At 42.7% G+C, this 20,373-nt stretch overlaps 2 protein-coding genes across 2 annotated transcripts in view; one reads left to right on the forward strand and one right to left on the reverse strand.

The window, feature by feature from the left end:
• On the forward strand, positions 1-6,487 carry LOC101164218 (urotensin-2 receptor-like). The gene is made up of 2 exons (XM_023949220.1): positions 1-1,533; positions 6,376-6,487. The coding sequence occupies exon 1, from the start codon at positions 429-431 to the stop codon at positions 1,500-1,502; it is 1,074 nt and encodes a 357-aa protein (XP_023804988.1). The 5' UTR covers positions 1-428; the 3' UTR covers positions 1,503-1,533; positions 6,376-6,487.
• The window catches only part of ogfod3 (2-oxoglutarate and iron dependent oxygenase domain containing 3), a 24,360-nt gene continuing 7,932 nt past the window's right edge, over positions 3,946-20,373 (reverse strand). Inside the window, exons 9-10 of the mRNA XM_004084579.4 lie at positions 14,351-14,474; positions 3,946-6,562 (exon numbers count right to left, since the gene is read on the reverse strand). Coding sequence (XP_004084627.1) covers positions 6,426-6,562; positions 14,351-14,474 — 261 coding nt within the window. The 3' untranslated portion in view covers positions 3,946-6,425. The remainder of the gene's footprint in view (positions 6,563-14,350; positions 14,475-20,373) is intronic.

The following is a 20,373-nucleotide window of genomic DNA, read 5'->3' on the forward strand; positions in this document are numbered from 1 at the left end:
TTTCTATGAACCCTTTGCTTCTGTCTGGAAAAACTGAGTTACATTTTGTTTTAAATGTGCTCTTTATTCGAAGTTTGTGATGAACTTTTTGCATGAAACCTTTTTCATCCTCTGCGCTGCAGCTGCGCGCGTAAAAAGGATCCAAAAGTTTTTTTTGCTTCTTTTTTTTTTATTCGCGCGCAGCTTCTCCCTCGTGCTCGCCTCGGTGACAGGCCGTGTTTTGTTTCGTTTTGTTTTGTTTTTTGTCATCGCGGACCCTCTGCGGGTCCTGCGCGCGAGGAACAGATGAATGAAAGCTCCCTGCCAGAGCGCACGTGCGCTACAGATAACGTCACGAGCTCTGGGCTTAGCAGCGAGCCCGCGCCGCAGAGGTGCGCGCGCTTCTCCACAAACTTGTCCGGAGGAAGACGCGGAGCGCGCGGCGCGCCATGAACACGTCCGTGGGCCCGCCGCGGCTCGGCGGCGGTTCGGGCTCCGTGGATCACGAGCTGATCATCACGTCCACGTTCGGGACGCTCCTGTCCTTCGTGTACATCGTGGGGGTGTCGGGGAACGTGTACACGCTCGTGGTGATGTGCCACTCCATCCGCTTCGCCACGTCCATGTACATCTCCATCATCAACCTGGCGCTCGCGGACCTCCTCTACCTCTCCACCATCCCCTTCGTGGTGTCCACCTACTTCCTGAAGGACTGGTACTTTGGGGACGTGGGCTGCCGCATCCTGCTGAGCCTGGACCTCCTGACTATGCACGCCAGCATCTTCACGCTCACCGTCATGTGCACGGAGCGCTACCTGGCCGTGACGCAGCCGCTGGACACCGTGCGGCGCTCCAAGAGTTACCGCAAGGCTCTGGCGTGGGGGGTGTGGCTGCTGTCCCTGGTGCTCACGGTCCCCATGATGGTCATGGTCGCGCAGACCACCAAGAGCACTCCGGACGGGGGCGTGAAGAGGATGTGCGCGCCCACCTGGGCGCCTTTGGCGTACAAAGTCTACGTGACCGTCCTGTTCGGAACCAGCATCATGGCTCCGGGCTTCGTCATCGGATACCTGTACGTCAGGTTGGCGCGCACGTACCTGGAGTCTCAGCGGAACTCCGTGATCAGCGGAGGCGGGAAACGCTCCCCGAAGCAGAAGGTTCTGATCATGATCTTCACCATCGTGCTGGTGTTCTGGGCCTGTTTCCTGCCCTTCTGGATCTGGCAGCTGCTGCCCCTGTACCACACCAAGCCGCTGCGCCTGGCCTCGCAGACGCACACCTGCATCAACTACCTGGTGGCGAGCCTGACGTACAGCAACAGCTGCATCAACCCCTTCCTGTACACGCTGCTCACCAAGAACTACCGGGAGTACCTGAAGAACCGACACCGGAGCTTCTACAAGTACACGTCCTCGTTTAAGAAGCGGCCGCCCAGCCTGCACTCCTGGGGGAAGTCCGCCTCATCCACCAGCAACCAGTTCGACTTCAACTCCGAGACGCTGGCCATGGGCACGTTCAGGTGACGGGCACGCGGGGGACCCGGGAAGGACTCAGGTGGGTGTTCCGGCCGCGCGTAAAAACTAAAGTCTGACCAAAGAAGCTGCGCGTAAAAGCTGCAAACGGGGGGATAAACTAACCGCGCGCAGCAGCAGCAGACTTGAAGCGCACGCGGACGTTTAACTATCATCAGAACTTCCTTTCACTGAGCTCAGATTCTGATGTGGACTTTTTCCTGAAATAAATCAACAAGCAGTTCAGAAAAAGGAAACAGATAAACAGGAAGTTTCTGCACCTGAAAAGGATTGAGGTCTTTGACATGGAGGGGGGGCCTGATATGTGGAGTTCTTCATGATCCAAATGAAGCTTCTCTCCCAATGTGTTTCATCATTTACACCTGTCACCGTGGCATCTTTTCCTTTCCACCTTAAGTTGATGGAGGACTCATTCTTCTAAAGCCTCCAGCTCCGTTCAGATCAGGTGTGACCTCTGACCTCGCTGCCCCCCTTCCTTCATTAAAATGATGTTGAGGTAATCAGACTGCTGTTCAGATTTCAACCTGACTGAAGTTCTTCCACCAGCAGAATGTCAGAACAGGCAGTTTCTTTGGATCGAATCAGAACACTGGGACATTTCCAACAGAAGGTCCGGATGGGAAGCTGGAGCGTGCTCTGGGGGGGGGGGGGGGGGGGGGGGGGATTTGTACTCCCGGATGTTCTGAAGCGGAGCGCACACTCGGAGCCGCCAGCCTCCTGCTGTCGTCCACAGGCGGCCGTGCTCTTCCTCTTCTGGAGTAACATTTAAGATTCATGAGAAACCCCGTTCGGTCCTGGACGTGAAACGTCTGCTCTGGATTTTTGAAGGAAAACTGATTATCGTATCAAAAAGCAGCAAATCAAACAGCTGTAAAGAAAAAATAAAGAAAAACATACAGAAATAAACTCATTTTTAGGCAACAAATAAAACTGACTTAAAAATATTCAGCTCTGGCAGAAACGTTTAATTGAGAGTGAAATCCCATACTAAGTTTGTTTCCTCCTGAGGATCTTTCCTGAGATTGTTTCAGACAGTAACAGCTGCGTCTGTAGGCAGACGTAAACCGTCAACATTTTGACCCAAACCCGTTCAGCAGAACGGATCTGGTTGTCGTCTTCCTGCAGGTTTAACTTCTGTTTGGAGTTCAGGCTGTAAACTGCTCCTCCATCCGTCCCAGGTCAGGTGATGGACTGAACCAGCGCTCTTTCTGGATCCGCTCTGCAAACATCCACTCCCAGTGGAGCTTGGAGTGTTGATCCACTTCTGCTTCCTCATTCCATGGACATCCTTTCTCAGCTTCCCATCAGTTTTTTCTGTGTGAGCATTCTTCTATTGTTAAAGCTGCCAAAAAGGACGACTTTTCATGATGTGATAGATAATGTATAGGGGAGGGAGCAGGTGGAGGCGGTCATGCATTAAACAGTGACAGAATGACCAGCCTTTTGGCTCCATCTCTACAAACTGATGGATCTTCTAACAAAATTGTACTGAATCTTTAAAATGACTTAAAAGTTAAGATCAGATCAAATCTCCAATTTGACTCTTCATGTTGTTGTTTCAGTGGAACCTGGATTTGTTTTGTAGAAGTTTTTGTTCATTTCCATTTCTGACTGGCATCATGAACTGAACTGAAAATAGATCTTCAGAATCGCCGTGTCTAGCGGTGTCACTGACAAAAAGAGACTATTTCCAATTAACGTTATTGACGTTTGGCGACACGTCTATGCAGCACGACAGTCGTTCCCGCAAAATGACCTTTAAAAGGACGAAGCTCGCTGCCGAAGGGTCACGTCTTAATTAGACGTCTTATTAAAAGCCCAGGCAGAAGAGTCCATCAAACCGCAGGTTTTTTAGCGCTCAGATTCTGCTTCAGCTTTGATACATCGTTATTTGTCACCTCCATCAGAACATTGGCAGATTTGAGCACAAAGAAAAACAAACTTTGACTCAACAATGAGATTAATAATATGGTGGATTAAATACTTTTTATTTTGCTCTAGAAGAAATCCATTCCTGACTGAAAGAAGCCCAATAAAATAAAATAAAATCAGCGATTGTTCACTTTGGATCATGCAAAAGATCTGAAAAACCAAACTAGGGATTACTAAAGTATGGAGGTGCAACTTATTATACACTAAATTATAAATCATTATAAATTAATGTTACAGCAAGAACAACTAAAAGATTTACATGATCTTTCCATTAAATAAAATTTCCCTGATGGGTGATGGCAACAGGAAGATGGCTGACTCCACCTCCGTCTCCATGGCAACAGCATTTCTCAGGTTCCCAACTCTCTGATGGTTAAAACCAGCCTGTCTACACCGACAAAAACCAGCGTGAACGTTAACCTTTTATTTGCTAGAATCAACGTTCTTTCAAACGTCAAACTTTATTTTCTAAAAAGCGTCCCCTTTAAGAACCGTTGGAGAGTTTGGCACGTCATAATCTATTTATTTTTTACAAACTTCGTGACGACACAGGGCAGTCTGGAGTCACATTCAACACACCTACTGTTTGTTTACATTTTTAAACACCCACAAAAACGTCACTGATGGAAATTAGCAAACATCTCACCTTCTGACTCCGCCCCTTTTATGACAAGATCTTCAAAGTCCACCTTCAAGAAAACATTGAGATCCAAGTTTGATAAAGTCCTGTTGTCATTCTTTTACATTGGAATTAATGAAGCATTCAGACGCGTTTGTTTAGATTCTCATTCGTCTTCTCATTTCTCTTTCGTCACAGTTTTCACTTCTTTTTTTCTCCTTCCACGCCGCCTTCTTTCCAAACTCATAACATTCTGACGCTGACTTCACTTCAGTTTGGAGGAATCCCAGTCTTTCTGCAGGAAACCGCCGTAACAGACTTCAAACGTTTCTGCTTTTCCATGTTAAAAGGATCTGCCCACAAATTAAGACAAATCCCCCCCCCCCCCCCCCTCCGAAGACCAGAGGAATTCCGCTATTAATGGTGGAAGATGACGAGCTGAAGGAAAGTCTGAGCTTTGTAGCTTCAGAGAAAACACCTGATCAATATTACCAGGAACAGTGTAACTCGATCCTGAGCCTGTTCAAGGCTTTTACTTTGAAGGTCAGAGGAGATCAGTTACTCCTCCGGATGGAAACGCTGTGAACACGTTTGTGAGGAAACCAGTTTATTTTCATCCACACTTTCCTCTAATGAAGCATGGAGAAGCTCTGTGGACGGACACTCTGGAAGAAACCAAAACAAAATCACCAAATCAAGACAATCTGACCCAGAATTCATTATTCTACACCAAGAATTAGCAACCAAGTAAAGTATTAAAACAGCAGAAAAAAATATAAATTAAAACCATAACCCTCTTTTTTTTTGCCTGCCCTCACTGGCTGAGTGGCTGCTACACCCCTCCCCCTTCTTCCTCTGCCAGCCTGGTCAGAGCTGCATATGAAGCCACCATATTTTTTCAATATGGTGGCTTTCTGTTAGTTGTATCTCCATAGCAACCATTGTATCATTTGGTCACCTGGGGATGACGAACAGAACTATGTAATTGTTACAAGAATCGGCAAAAGTAAAATTTACGATTTCCTTAGCAACGGAGGTTTTTTTTGTTAACCATGCTCCCATTCCTGATATGTTGTATCGTTTCATTCAGCTTGGGCCAACAACTCATGTATTACATTTTCAGAATCTTCCGGTTAAAATTGTGCGAGCAACAGGGAAACGCCACGTTTGCGAGATCGTCATGCTATCACCATTTGAAATCTACAAACTTTAAAACACTTTGTTTCGTAGTAGCTTCCCAATGATGTTTGAGGAGTTAGAAGGTGATGGATCAAAATCCCTAAGGGAAGTTGCATCATTTTAAATTTCAAGATGGCAGCCTCTTCCAGAGGTCAGAGGTCAACAAAACTTGGGTTGCGGTTGTAGACCTAACTTGGTGTGTGCCATTTTCTTTACCGAAATTGTGGAAAAATGTTATTTTCGACAAATTTCACGCTTTGTGACAGTGGCTGCCAGGCCGTAGGTCCTGTGGCCATCCCATAATAATTTCAGAACTTCCTGTGGAGCTTTGGGTTTGTGGTGGCGTTGAAAGCTTCGCTCAAAGGCGCAGGAGGAGAGAAGAACGGTGAAAAGAACGGGGTCTTTCAGGACAGCTGCTGCTGCGGGTCAGATTGAAAAAAGAAGCTAGATAGAAGATTTTCAAAAATAGTTCCACGTTATTCACTGTTCAAGTCTTTGTTGAAAGAGTCTGGGATGGATGGAGATTTCTTTGACAGAGAAACAGAACTGATTGGACGGCTAAAGGACCTGGCATTTGGGCCTCAACTCCTGCAGTTTTAGCTCAGAAAGCTTTGGTCAAAGGAGCAGAATCTCCAGAACTCCCAAAAAACAAGCCTCCAAATCTTTTTGAACCCCAACATTTCCTAATTAACAGCATTTGCGGCCGATTAGCCTCCAGGATTTGTAGGAAGACGAATGTCTTCAGCTCTAAGAGGACTGGAACTCTGGTCAAAGAGGTTCTCCAGGACCAGCATCCAGAATGTCTTGGTGTTCTGCAGCAGAGGCCTCGCCTTTAGCCCTCCTGCTCCGTCAGCTTTCATCCTCCTGTTGAGCCAAACAAGGGCGTGTCTTGGGAAGCGATGAGCGTCTTCTCGTTACGGCTCTGCAGCTGTTTAGCCGACGGCACACAACAGAACATCCTCGTAAAAAGTCCAACTGCAAAGACGCTCAGACCTTAATTAGAACCAGAGTTCCCCCTTAAGTAAAAATAAAAGGAGTTTTTTTTCTGGAGATGATACAAAAAAAGATGGAAACCGTGTTTAAATGTCAGTCAAGTTTAGTGTGAACCCCCCCTCCCCATTTCTTCTCTTGTAGGACTTGTCCAAGCAGACGGACGGCACCATTCTCCGTCCCCCATGGACGCATCAGGGCAGGGCGGGGTCGGGGATGGCGTGTTCCGGGTCGCAGGTGAAGGACACGGTGATGGCGTAGCGCGTTCCCCAGCTCACCTTCTCCACTCGATGGAGGTTCTCCGAGCCAGAGGAGAAGAAGGAGACTCGTCCTGGCGAGACAGGGATCAGAGAGACTCTTTTACAAAGGAGAAGACGAGAAACTTTCTTCTGGCTCAGAGGGCTTAAGGCCAGAACAGAGGCGGTGTTTAACTTGGAACGTAAAGCTCAAATGCACGGCAAGAGTCTGGCTCTTTTTCTAAACCTCTTCTGCCTGAACCAGATAACTTGTGCTTTTTAAGGCCGTGCAGATCGACGGTCCAATGACCTCAAGCATGAATGTACCTTTATGTGTTCAGCGTGACTCGTGATGAGGTTGTAGGTGGCAGTAATGTTGATAAAGCTAATGACGACAGAACGGTTCCTCTGGTCTACGCCTCATGGTCAAGTTTTTTCACCATTAAAGAATATTTGGGCTCAAAATTTCTCAAACATGGCATGGAATCTAATTCATTCATGATTCAGAGACGGATGAGCATTTCCATCAGGAAATCAGTCCCGACCCATTGGTCCTGTCCAGTGCTCCCATTGTGTCTACCAGTCCAGGTTTGGGCTAGGGTGCTACCGGTTCCCCCTCATCCTGTGGGTGGCAGTATGTATTCCTTATGTTGGAGTTTTGTACACCAATAAATGGAAAGAAAAAGGGCATATGGATACAGAAAGTAATTTAAAAAATAAGTTCAAGCCGCAAGTGGCGTGTGAACTGCAGGCCCCACCCTCCCCCGCCCCCGATGGCTGAGCGGCTGCCACTCAAGTTTTTCTAAAGCGGATTTCCAGTGATGCTCAAGGAGCCGATAGATGTACTCCTTGGAGTTTACATTGGTAGGAGTTCCCCCTCAGGGGTAGTTTTTATTTTTAAATTCAAATTGACCTTTGACCTGCCCGAGGTCAAAGGTCAATGAAACCTCTATGGTCGTTGTAGACCTAAGCTAGTGTTTGACGTTTTGTGAAAATAACTCGAGTAAAAGATTTATTTTCCCATATTGTGCAAGTCGCCAAGTTTCACACTTTGCCAAGCCGTAGGTCCTGTGGCCATCCCATAATAATTAGTAAACTTACTTTAAATACCCCTGATGGGATTTTTTTTGGTTTCATCATTTGGAAGTTTTTTCTTTTTGTTTTAGCCCCATAAAATGTTTTTTGTTTATGTTTTTTTACCGAGTACTGAATGTGCACAAATGTCAGTCTTTGAGTTTGTGGCTGGGGTCAAGTTCACCCATAAAGGTGCGGTAAGAATGACCACTTAACAAACCAATCTGGTCCGTCAGTCCAGGACAGCTGCTGCTGCTGCTGCTGGACAGAAACAGTCCCCTAGAGCTAAAAACCTTTACAGCCATGCCAGCTTTACCATCACCTGAGCCATCAACCTGGAATGACCAGAGTCCCCTGAACTGTGCTCTGAACCACCCGTTAGCCCCGCAGTTCACCTGATCGTACCTGAAAACAGATGGCAGCCACCACACCAAATCTAAGCTCACGCGTTCACATGAGGGCTGCCATGTTTTTGGATCTTCCAGCCAATCGGGTTGAGATAATGTCATGTTGACCGGTTCCTGTGAATTCATTAAGTTAATTAAGACCCAAATGTCAGTTTGTCTAAAAATACACTTCAGGTCCATGTAACCTGGATTAAAACGAAGATTATTAACAATCTGTGAAACACCTGGTTTGATCTGAAATAAATACAACTTGTAAAATAATGAAAGTTAGCAGACGAAGGAAAAAGGCTGTGAAATTCAGCAAGAAGACCGAACGCCTGACTGAAGAAACAATTTGACGGTTTAACAAATTCACATTTCATTTCAGGAGAAACCACAAAGTCAATCTGGCTTTTGGCTCATTTCTTTTTTGGTATATTATCGAAAAAAAGTCAGGAAAGAAAAGTGACATAGGTGGACCAGACCGTCTTTGATTCAGATCATGTTCTATTTTCTGTAACAAAAACATTTACGGTGGGGTTTCAGTCTGGCAGGATCTTTCTGCAGCTTTGAGACTCCAGAGAACCTCAGTGAGATCCATCATCCACACGTAGACGGAACCGACACAGAGGAGGAACCTTCTAGGAGTGAGGAACCAGGCAAACAGAACAGAACTGCTTTGTTTCATTAAAGCCCTTTTTCCTTCAAGGACATCCTGAGCTGCTGGAAAATGTTCACAGCCTTTATTTCACAACAATAAACTACATCTGCTTTGATTCTAAAAGCTCACAGAGCAAATTAGAGGAAAAAAACGCTTTAAGAGCGGAAGCAAACCAAAAAAAAGGGAATAAAAGTAATGATTTTCTCTTTTAAAACATAGTTCCTGTGGATTCGTGTCTCTGCTTTTACATCCCGTCTAAACCTGAACTGAAGCCAGAGTCTCGGTTCCTTTCTTCAGACTTTGATTCTGATGGCTTCTCCTCAGAGCCGTGGAAAGAGGCGACTGCTGTGATCATCAGTGTGGTTTCAGACCAGACTCCGCTGGAGTCGTCTCTGTCCCCACTTAGCTGAGAGGCAGATCAGGTCAGAGATCAGCATCAGAGCCCCGGCGTAAGCGTACTCGGTCCACGGCAAAGACGACCCATGAGCTGGAATTATAAGTTCAAACAGAGGAGGCCTTGGCTCTGCAAAGCCACATTCTGACTGCAGCTCTGAGCACACAGAAGGAGGAAAATAAGCCCTTCATCCAGAGGCTGAAACAAACTCATCATTGGTTTCTCTCTCTGTGATGAGACAGAGTGGTGGTTTAGATGGTTTATTACAAGGAGGGATAGTCTTCGTTACAACCTCCTTTAGTCAAATCCACCTAACTTTAATTACTAATACCTTTAAAGTCCCACTCAGATGAAAGTAATGTTCTTAACATGTTCTTGTAGGATTTTTCTGGCGATGGAGGACATTTATAAAGAAAGTTAAGCTTCAAATTGGATTTCTTTATTCAAATCGTGAATCTGGAGCAGACGAAAAAAATGCAGTCTGAAAAAAACTAGGCGGGTCACAAACGCCCCGTCTGGCTCCAAACTGTACGGCTGAGAGCTGCTATATAAATCCACCTTTCTGTTGCACCAGTAATGCTAGGTTGAGTGGCTGTAAGCATGTAAACAGAGTGCTCTCAGCAATGAAGAGGGGCGGGGGAAGGCAACAGTCCCGCCCACAACTCTGAGGTAAATTTCTAATAAACTCCTGCTGCTCTTTAATTATTATTTTGGCCAAAAACGGCATCAGCACAATTAAAAAGACCCCTGGGAACGTTTTGGAAAGGCACCACAAGACGATCGGAGTAGGACTTTCATATAGAAATGTGTCTCTCAGCACTCCAGGTCACAGTACAGATGACAAAGTATCAACAAGTCCACACACATCCTAACCTATTAGACCTGGAGCCAAATAAAAGCTTCAGTTTCCAACAGTTTTAGTATAATCTCTAAAATTCCTTAACGTGTTCTTGAATGAAAAGCTGTTTCTCATTTGTGTGCCCCACTTTCCTTTCAGGAAAAGAAGAGGTTTGTGTGTTTTTTTGTGCGCTTTTGTCTTTGGGACTTTCAATTCCCCCTCCAGAGATTAAGAAGTGTCGGAGAAAATTAGAGCTCGCTGTAAAGATAAAGGAATGCACCGTAAAACGTTCAACAAGACAACCGACTCTCACGTTAAAGAGGGCGCAGAAAGACGCTATTGTGTTGTTTTTGTACACTTGGACGCACTCAAAGTAAAGCAATTTGAAATAATCCTGTTTAACACCAGCTGTGTTTCCTGTGAAGGGCCTGGTGCTGCCAGAAGAGCTGATTAGCTGGAGGAAGATCTTTGAAGAGGGATCCAAGAGGCCTCACACTTTCAAAAAACATCTTCTGGTTATTTGCTGTCCCACAAACAAAGGAAGCCAGAAAACCTGAATTTGCTTTTTTTACCAAATTAGACTATCGCACAGAATTATAATTCAAGGCTTTAGTTTGAACAGTTCAAAGGATAAAACTATTTTTTTGCCTTTACACTGTTTAATGTTTTTGGATTATTTTTTGTTCTCCAGAAAAACCAAAGAGGAAATGCAAGGCCTGTTATTAGATGAAACATTTTGTAACATTTTGACATTGCTTCACGCTTTTTTAGTATTGATTTATTTTCAAATCCTACTTCAGAAATCACCATAAATCTTTTTGAAAACAACAAAATGGGTTTTACTATCAGAGTTTCTTTGTGTGACAAACGCACTGAGCTGCATTCGCTGAGCATGCTTTCACTTTAAATGAAAAGCCATGCACCAGCAGCTCTTAATTAATGAAGTCTTTCATTAGAAAGACCTGACTGAGATGGGAAGTGTGGGAGTCACACAACACAAAGGAAAGCAACTCCATGGTTATCTTATATAAATACTGCAACCCAAACTACTCTCAGGAAGCCAATCACTGCTTGTTTTGAAATCATCCTTAACAGAGACACCGTTTGCTCATTTAGATCAAGGAACTAAAAACACCATATTGCATACTTGGGAGCTCAGTTATTGGATTTAGTTTCCTGTCAGCGTTCACTAACAACATCCATCCATCCTTGTTCGATAGATGGAGGCAAGGTAACACCAATGTGGCGTTAATATCTTTTCCCCTTGCATGCAATCCCCTTATGTTTAAGGCCATGTAACACGGTCAGTACATACATTTTGCACATTTTCCTTGTATTAAATTTTGGTCTTTCATGATTCATGCATGATATACGCAAGTCATAGGAGTTCCTTGCGTTCGTCCATCGTCGACATGTGCCGATCTCCGTCGAGGGTTTCGGCCGACAGGCCTGTATGTGAATTCGGTTTTGAGCTGTTCAAACTTTTTGATTGGTTGAGAATTACACAATTTATGCGTATTTAATGTAGTTTATAAGCAATTATCATTCAAGTTATACTGCTCCTCCAGCGACTCTGTGGGTCATGTCTAACCTTTTCGTCTAATGTTTTTTTTAACAATTATCTCCATAATGTGAACATGTCTGCCTCTATCCAGCTGGTGTTTAGGATCTTTAAATCCTATCATCTGCCGTGATCTTTACAGACTAATAATTCATGAAACTTTACAGTCAAGCAGCTGAGCCGCGCAGTGGGAGAAATCCTCCAAACCAGGCGCTGCTGCTTTGTGCTGCAGCTCGTGTAAACTCTTTGTTTGCAGTTAGAACAACTTTTTTCTGTTGGAAGTTTATTCCCATCTTGCAAATCCAAGAAGAAGAAAAAAAAAAAATCAGACATTTCAGGGGAAAAAAAGGATAAGAAAAAGGAAAACAAAGTACAAAGAAATGGAGCGTTACAGTCAGGTGAAGGTTGAGGCGTTAGAAGAAGCTCCTCATACTAAGCTTTTAAATATTCAGCAGCAATACTGATGACAGAAGGCATGCATTAAAAAAAAACATGATCCAGAAGCATGCTAGCCTGAATTCTAATGTGTTACCGCCCTCTAAAAATCAAAAAGAGGTGACAGAGTTGACATTTTCAGAGGAACAAAAGGCCTCACGGGGATCGGATCACCGCCACCGTCAGGTTCTGAGGAAAAGGGCGATGCTGCCATTTTCCCGTTTGAGATTTGGGCTGTTTCTAATCATCAGGGAGCCCCGAGAGTGACGGCCGCTCAGATCAAGGACATGACGGGACTACGGTCCAGCTTGTTTCAGGAAATTGGTGTCTTAATTAAAACCCCACATGGGGAGAACTTGTCTAAGCACGACTTTGTGGGAATCTTCATCAGTCGCAGCCCGAGCCCAGATCTCATTTAAAGAGGACATCAAGGTCAGACCCACTCAAATGCACAAAGGGGTATTTTCCATTTCTTCTTTCATGTCTGCAGGTGAATCTGTGGCAGATCTGATGTCTCTGCCAGCAGAGACATTAGACCTGCTGTGACTACAATATTTTATTGGTGAAGCTCCTTTGAAAAAACAAAAAAACTTTTAAAATGTGATTCGGTTGATCTTTATGGAAATGCTTCTCAGATTTAGAGTCTGCTCTTCAAACAGAGGAGTTCGATAAAGCTGGTTTTTACAGCAAACGTTGGAAAATAAAATGGATCGAGAAGCAGAAAGACTCAAAAATGAGTCATTTGTTGATGTTCTTATAAGTCAAATAAAAGCACAAGAACAGGAGAACGCTGCAAACTCAAGAAAGGTAATTCTGTCTAATGATTTTTACAGTGGCTGAATAATCGATGAAACATTAGTATGCGCTCTGGATTGTGTTGGACAGACAAGGTTCCTCGTCTGCCTCCTTTATTAACTGCTCCTGAAACCTCCTGGGTTTTCATCATGATGAAGATGCTTCTTCATCAGCACAACCCTGCTGAAAACGACCAATTCCCCCCCGGATACCCTAAAAATGACGTCCGTTTGAATAAGACGCTCATTGGTAAAATGCAAGCCTTTGCAGAGGCAGTCAAGTGGAAAAATGAGGACGACATAAAACCCTGCTGACACCTTTAATCCAAGGTTTCAGGTGCGTCATGACCCCCCACTGAGGATGACACATCAAGGACACTTGAGAGCTTCTCACCATCACTGTGTTGTTTTTTATGGGACTGTTGTCAGAATGACGAAACAATTATTTGAATCTTGCAGAAAACATTGCAGCTCAGCCCGTTTGTTCATCTGGAGTTGAGAAAAATGAATCTGCACAGATGGATGGCTCAACGCTCTTGCCGTACTCCGTTTAAAGCGTCACTTTCATTTAAAAATCCTCTTTAATCAGACAAAAGTCGGTGATGAATATGTGCAGGAACACGGAAACAAACATGACATCCAAACCCAAATGATAATGTATGTTGTTGCCGTCAGCCTGAGAGGCTTTCTGCTGATCCACTTTATGGTGATCAGATGAAGCATCTGCAGGTTATCTGACCATCACCATGACCCCTAAAAAACCAATGATGAGAAACTAACCACAGGTAAAAGCAATGGTAACCTTTAACGGGCCATTATTGGACGGATTATACTGTAGTCTGTAAATCCACAGCCAAAAGTCTATGTGTCGTAACGACTGAAGATGGCGCTCTCCGTAGCGTTTATGGTTTACAGTGTTTGTTGTCCCAAACATGGGTAATCATTTTTATGACTAAAGTAAACAGTTTAGGCTGTATAAACATCCAAAATGTAAAGATTTATCCTGTCGAAAACAGTGATGCTACAGGATGGAGTGATGACCAAACGTGATCATGTGATCACTTTTTTTTTATTGTATCCATAGAAACAGTTTTTTTTTGTTTGTTTTTTAAATATTTAAACAGTGAAAATAAATGAAAAACAGGAAGTACTAGCAACTATGATTTGGGGATCAAAAGGCATTTAATGAAGGTATAACTTTATTGGTGCAAAAATAATGAAAGACAAAGTGCTGAAAGTTAACTAGGCCAAAAAAACAGTCCTTAGAAAAAAGGTGGACCTGAACCTAAGCTCTGTGGTACACCCATTGACTGCATATGTGACCTGGACTAAGTGGCCCCTCCCCCTGACATTTCAAACAGGAAGTACCCACAAGAGGCCAACGTCACACAGACGTCTATAGAGAAATAAATAGAATAATGTCAGAAACACCATTCTTGCTCTAATAACTTTTACTTTATGAAAGATCAAGATGTCATTTCAGACCCACAAAGGGGTAAAAAAATCAAATGTAATCCCCAAATCCCGACTGTGCAGCGATGCATACAGCTGATTACTTCCCTTAAGAGGATTACATTCCCTTCCTTTCATGTCTCAGTGCTTTACAACCAAAATCCCAAATGGAGATAAAATTCAACGTCTTCAGGTCTCGTCTACCTCAACTTCAGCAGGCTGACGCCGGCAGAGCCGAGGTTATTGAAACGGATCACCAGAGTGTCAGCAGGAACCGTGGTATGGTACCTGTGCGCGGCTCCACGGTGCGGTTGGCATTTTGGTCCATGAAGATAAATCGTCCTCCGGTGAAATCAGAGCCGTAGTCCGACAGGTACAGGAGGGAGGTGTAGTCGAAGGAGCCGTACGTCACCTGGAAGGAGGAGGGGCCAGCGTGAGGGACGCTTGTTTCACACCAAGGACCAACTTTTTCAGAATAAAAAAATAATTTACAACAAAACTGATGAGTAACAGAAATGACCAAAACATAAAGCCATTGTTATAATCCAAGTCATTTCATTTCTTTCAGTGTCAACTAATAATGCTGTGGAAGTAAAGTCCAGAAGACGTGTTTTAAAAATGTACTGAAATCTACTTGTTGAGGCTCTAAACCTCACAAATTAAGATTCCATATCGACATTTTGTGACAGAATACATATCTAGACATATCAAGCACAAAGTTCAGCTCAGGTTTTTGTGCCAGTGGAAGAATGTCTGACCAATCAGCATCCACCTTCATGTCCACGTCTGTGATTGGCTGGCTTTGGTGTCACATTCATATAACGTGGCGTTCTGCTCGGTTTCAGCGCAGAAGAGAGAATTTGCACGCATCTCTCAGATTCAGGTACAGAATAATTTTTGAGCAAACTTTAAAGTTTGAAAACCAGCGAGGGCTGCGATTGGAATTATGGCCCCAAAATCCCTCCATACCTGATTGGTCAAAACTCCACCTGGTTTAACTGTCAACTCGCGTTCAAGAGTCGTAGAAAACTTGCGTCGTGTGAATTTAAGAGTTTTGAACGCAGAAGCCTGAAAGGCGCCGATATGTGCGTTTCCATAGACTTTTAATGGAAAGTGGAATTGCTGAGGGGGGGTGTGACCGAAGCTCCTGAAAACGATGTGTGCTGCCTTCACCAAAAAGACTTTACTGCCTCTGTGTAAATCTAGGCTGCTTTAAAGCACAGAAACTGTGATTGAATCTGTTTGGATGAAACGGAAAAGAGAATTTCCAAATCAAACTTTGGAAATCTTTAAACTAATGGAGACGTTTGCAGGCGAACGGCCAATTATTTCACTCAGCATTGGAAAACATTTAAAACTAGAAGGAGCTGCATTTCCAGAAGAAAATGCAGGGTTGAATGCTGTACTGCTGAATGAAAGCTGAATTAGCTGAAGAAATGGCTCAACTGTACTGGAAGAACCATGAAAAGTTAAAGGTGCAAAAGTCCTAGCAGGAATAAGCTGAAAAAGTTGAACATTGTAATAGTAGAATGGCTGAAATAGGTCAAAATTTGTAGGACTTAAGCATGAAAGCTGAAATTGTTGAAAAAATGGCTGAATTGTTGAAAATTTGAAGATGTTGCTAAAATGCCTAAAAGTACTAGCATTGGAATCAGCATCATTAACTGACTCCAAAAAACACGTTGTTTGAGAGTATCATATTGGTAAAAGCTACATGTTCTAAGTTGATAGAAAATCCACTCTTTTCAAAATGGCGGCTTTTCTATTGATTTTATCTCCATAGCAACCATTTTATGCTTGGGTTGCCTGGAGATGAGGAACAAATCAACGTCGGTTTCAGATGAATCGGAAAAAGTAAACCTTTGGACTTCCTTAGCAACGAACTTTGTTTGCTAACCACGCCCACATTCCTTATATGTCCAGATCCAGTGAATTTCAATATGTTCAGTTCCAGCCATGGATGAAGTTTATTGCAATATTTGCTTCAGATTTTGTCAAAAAATGCCCAGCAAACAGTAGGTTGTGTCGCCATCCCATAATAATTTCAAAACGTATGTTGAAGTCCAAAGCCTTGTGAGCATTTCAATGTTTGAACGGTGCCTCTAGCTGAAAGCAAGTTATAATGTTTGAAAGCAACAAAGGTTTTCAAGGATTCTCCATGTATTTAAATGGAGCAAAAATCTTGGAAAATCCTGGAAAATCTTGGAATATCTTGAAAAGTTCAAAGATTTGAAAGACTAAAAGTCGTAGCTGAAAGGAATAAGCTGAAAGGGTTGAACATTGTAATAGTAGAAGGATTAAAATACGTGAAAGTTTGAAGAAGTTTAAAATTGCCTCACATTTTGGCACAAAATGGCCGCCAAACTGTAGGTGGTGTTGCCATCCCATAATAATTTTGAGCCTTATGTTGAAGTCCAAAACCTTGTGAACATTTCAATATCTGAACGGTGTCTCTAGCCAAAAGAATGTTAAAGTTACAATTGTTTAAAGAAGCAAAGGTGTGGCCAATGGAGCAAAAAGATTGGAAAATCTGGGAATATCCGGGAATATCTGGAAAAGTTCAAAGATTTGAAGGACCAAAAGTCATAGCTGAAAGGAATAAGATGAAATGGTTGAACATTGTAATAGTAGAATGGTAAAAATAGGTGAAAGTTTGAAGAAGTTTAAAATTGCCTCACATTTTGGCACAAAATGGCCGCCAAACTGTAGGTGGTGTTGCCATCCCATAATAATTTTGAGCCTTATGTTGAAGTCCAAAACCTTGTGAACATTTCAATATTTGAACGGTGTCTCTAGCCAAAAGAATGTTAAAGTTACAATTGTTTAAAGAAGCAAAGGTGTGGCCAATGGAGCAAAAACATTGGAAAATCTGGGAATATCCGGGAATAAATGGAAAAGTTCAGGGATTTGAAGGACCAAAATGTCATAGCTTGAATAAGATGAAAGAGCTGAACATTTTCATAGTCGAACGGTTAAAATAGGTGAAAAATTGTAGAAGGAGTTTAACTGTGAACTTCTGAACGAAAAATTCTCCATGTATTTCAATGGAGCAAAAATTCCCGGAAAACCTGGAATATCTTAAAAAGTAAAAGGATTTGAAAAACCAAAAGTCATAGCAGAAATAAGATGAAAGAGATGAACATTTTAATAGTAGAATGGTTAAAATAGGTTAAAAATTGTAGAAGTAGTTAAGTGCCAAAAAACGGCGGAAGATACTATAAGATGCGATAATAACTAGAAGGAGCTGCATTTCCAGAAGAAAATGCAGGGTTGAATGCTGTACTGCTTAATGAAAGCTGAATTAGCTGAAGAAAAGGCTGAACTGTACTGGAAGAACCATGAAAAGTTAAAGGTGCAAAAGTCCTAGCAGGAATAAGCTGAAAAAGTTGAACATTGTAATAGTAGAATGGCTGAAATAGGTCAAAATTTGTAGGACTTAAGCATGAAAGCTGAAATTGTTGAAAAAATGGCTGAATTGTTGAAAATTTGAAGATGTTGCTAAAATGGCTAAAAGTACTAGCATTGGAATCAGCATCATCAACTGACTCCAAAAAACACGTTGTTTGAGAGTATTATATTGGTAAAAGCTACATGTTCTAAGTTGATAGAAAATCCACTCTTTTCAAAATGGCGGCTTTTCTATTGATTTTATCTCCATAGCAACCATTTTATGTTTGGGTCGCCTGGAGATGAGGAACAAATCAACGTCGGTTTCAGATGAATCGGAAAAAGTAAACTTTTGGACGTCCTTAGCAACGAGCTTTGTTTGCTAACCACGCCCACATTCCTTATATGTCCAGATCCAGTGAATTTCAATATGTTCAGTTCCAGCCATGGATGAAGTTTATTGCAACATTTGCTTCAGATTTTGTCAAAAAATGCCCACCAAACAGTAGGTTGTGTTGCCATCCCATAATAATTTCAAAACGTATGTTGAAGTCCAAAACCTTGTGAACATTTCAATATTTGAACGGTGTCTCTAGCCAAAAGAATGTTAAAGTTACAATTGTTTAAAGAAGCAAAGGTGTGGCCAATGGAGCAAAAAGATTGGAAAATCTGGGAATATCCGGGAATATCTGGAAAAGTTCAAAGATTTGAAGGACCAAAATGTCATAGCTAGAATAAGATGAAAGAGCTGAACATTTTCATAGTCGAACGGTTAAAATAGGTGAAAAATTGTAGAAGGAGTTTAACTGTGAACTTCTGAACGAAAAATTCTCCATGTATTTCAATGGAGCAAAAATTCCCGGAAAACCTGGAATATCTTAAAAAGTAAAAGGATTTGAAAAACCAAAAGTCATAGCAGAAATAAGATGAAAGAGATGAACATTTTAATAGTAGAATGGTTAAAATAGGTTTAAAAATTGTAGAAGTAGTTAAACGCCAAAAAACGGCGGAAGATACTATAAGATACGATAATAATAAATAAAGAGAAACAGGAAAACAAAGGGTTGAATGCTTTACAGCATTCAACCAATAATAAAGAAAGAGAAACAGAAAAACAAAGGGTTGAATGCTTTACAGCATTCAACCAATAATTTAGTCAGAGTCTGACTTCAGTAAAAACAGTCAGAATTCCACAAAGCGGATTTTTGTTTATTTCTGTCGAATCCTGACGCACGGGGGTCAATAAAACCCCCGGAGCTGCGGCTAACCGTCGATTTAGATCCGCGTGGATTGATTCCTCAAAAGCAACGTGGGAAAATTAGGCAGCGGCGGTTTTCAGACGCCAATCAAAGCCTTTCCTTTAGAAATCTGCAGAATCAAACGGCAACAAAATGCAATCAGAACTTGAGGCAGCTCCAGCCACACAGGAGGAGCTGCTGATGCACAGAAATACAAACAGAGATGCAGAAACGGAAACTTATGACTGCAGGATGACTGAACCTGTTTGTGCTTGGCTGCCTTGTTAAAAAGGCAAACCTTCCTTCTTAGCATCCCTCCTGAGATGACACGCCGCTGACTCCGCTGCCCCCTCATCCCACCTCTGGGGCTAATTAAACCCAGAAGGGGGATTATTTAGGAGAGAAATGAGCCGTTGGCTGGAGAGCTGATTTCCTGACTGGAGGAGCCGCGTCAGAAACACAGAATCCGCCGCTGCTCGCACCATTAAGAACAGCCCAGATCCACCAGAGCCTCTCAGGTGGAATCAAACCCACGGCCTTAATGAAACATCAAAGAAAGGCTCTCACCTACATCCAACCCGAAAATGCAGGAAAAGCCTGAAACCACAGCACTTTAGACACCACTACCCTATTTGGAGGCTTTGCTATGGTCGCCTTTTTTGAACATTGTTTTCATACTTGTCTGAATGTTTTTATCGTTATGTCTTTTATTTGTTTTGTGTTTATTGTGACAAATGGACCTGGAGTCTGTAATTAAGCTTCATTCATTCACCAGAACTCCAGTAAAACAATGAAAGCTTCTTCCCCCCATGTGAGTCTGACCAGCAAAACCTCAAACTATAAAGACGTTTAAGGCAAATAAAACATGAAATTTATCACCAGAAAAAAACACAAAATGAAAAAAGAAAGAAAACGTTGGCTCAAAGAGGCAAACATTTTATGTTATAAAGGAAACACACATATTAGGAGGCAGCCAATGAAGACGCAGAACTCAATGCGCTGTAAAAAAAAAAAAAAAAAATTGCCAGAACAGAGAAAGAGACCATGTAAGGTCAACTGTGGCATAGCGGGACGCCAACATACTTCAGGTAAAAAAACATCTAAAATGTCAAATTAGCTTCAAAATGGTCTCAATAGTAGATGGATACGAATCATTGTAAATTATTAGCTGTTGATGCTAGTTTGTGTTAAAGTCCCACTCCGTTCATTTGATCTATTTTCAAAGCGTTCCCAGTGGCTGTTTGACAGAATTATGACCTTTTAGGCCAAAATCAGAAAAATCTGTGTCATCGTTTCTGCAGGAGCTCATTCAAAATTCACCCAAGCATAGGCAGGGAGCAAGCCCGCCCCCACTTCCCGTCACCCATCTGTTAACACGCCCTCCAGCTATAGCTTACAGCCCCCCCACACCCCAACCGAACATTAAAGGGTGCAGCTAAAATGGAGAGCAATAACGTAGCTATACGGTCGTCCGGTTCTGATCCAGATTCCAGCTCAGACCAGGAAAACAAAGACGTTCATGGATCTATTTGTCTGACAGTGGATATCAGAAAGGGGCGGAGCTGGGAACTTGTGGCCCCGCCCATTGTCGTTTGTAACAGTATTTTTAATGCTGCTCTTGATTCTTAAAAATTAGGACAAATTAGAATAAAGAAATAGTCAGAAATGAAAGTTTGGTGGAAAAAC

Source organism: Oryzias latipes, chromosome 19 (assembly GCF_002234675.1).
Source record: "Oryzias latipes chromosome 19, ASM223467v1".
In the NCBI taxonomy this organism is placed as follows: Eukaryota; Metazoa; Chordata; class Actinopteri; order Beloniformes; family Adrianichthyidae; genus Oryzias; species Oryzias latipes.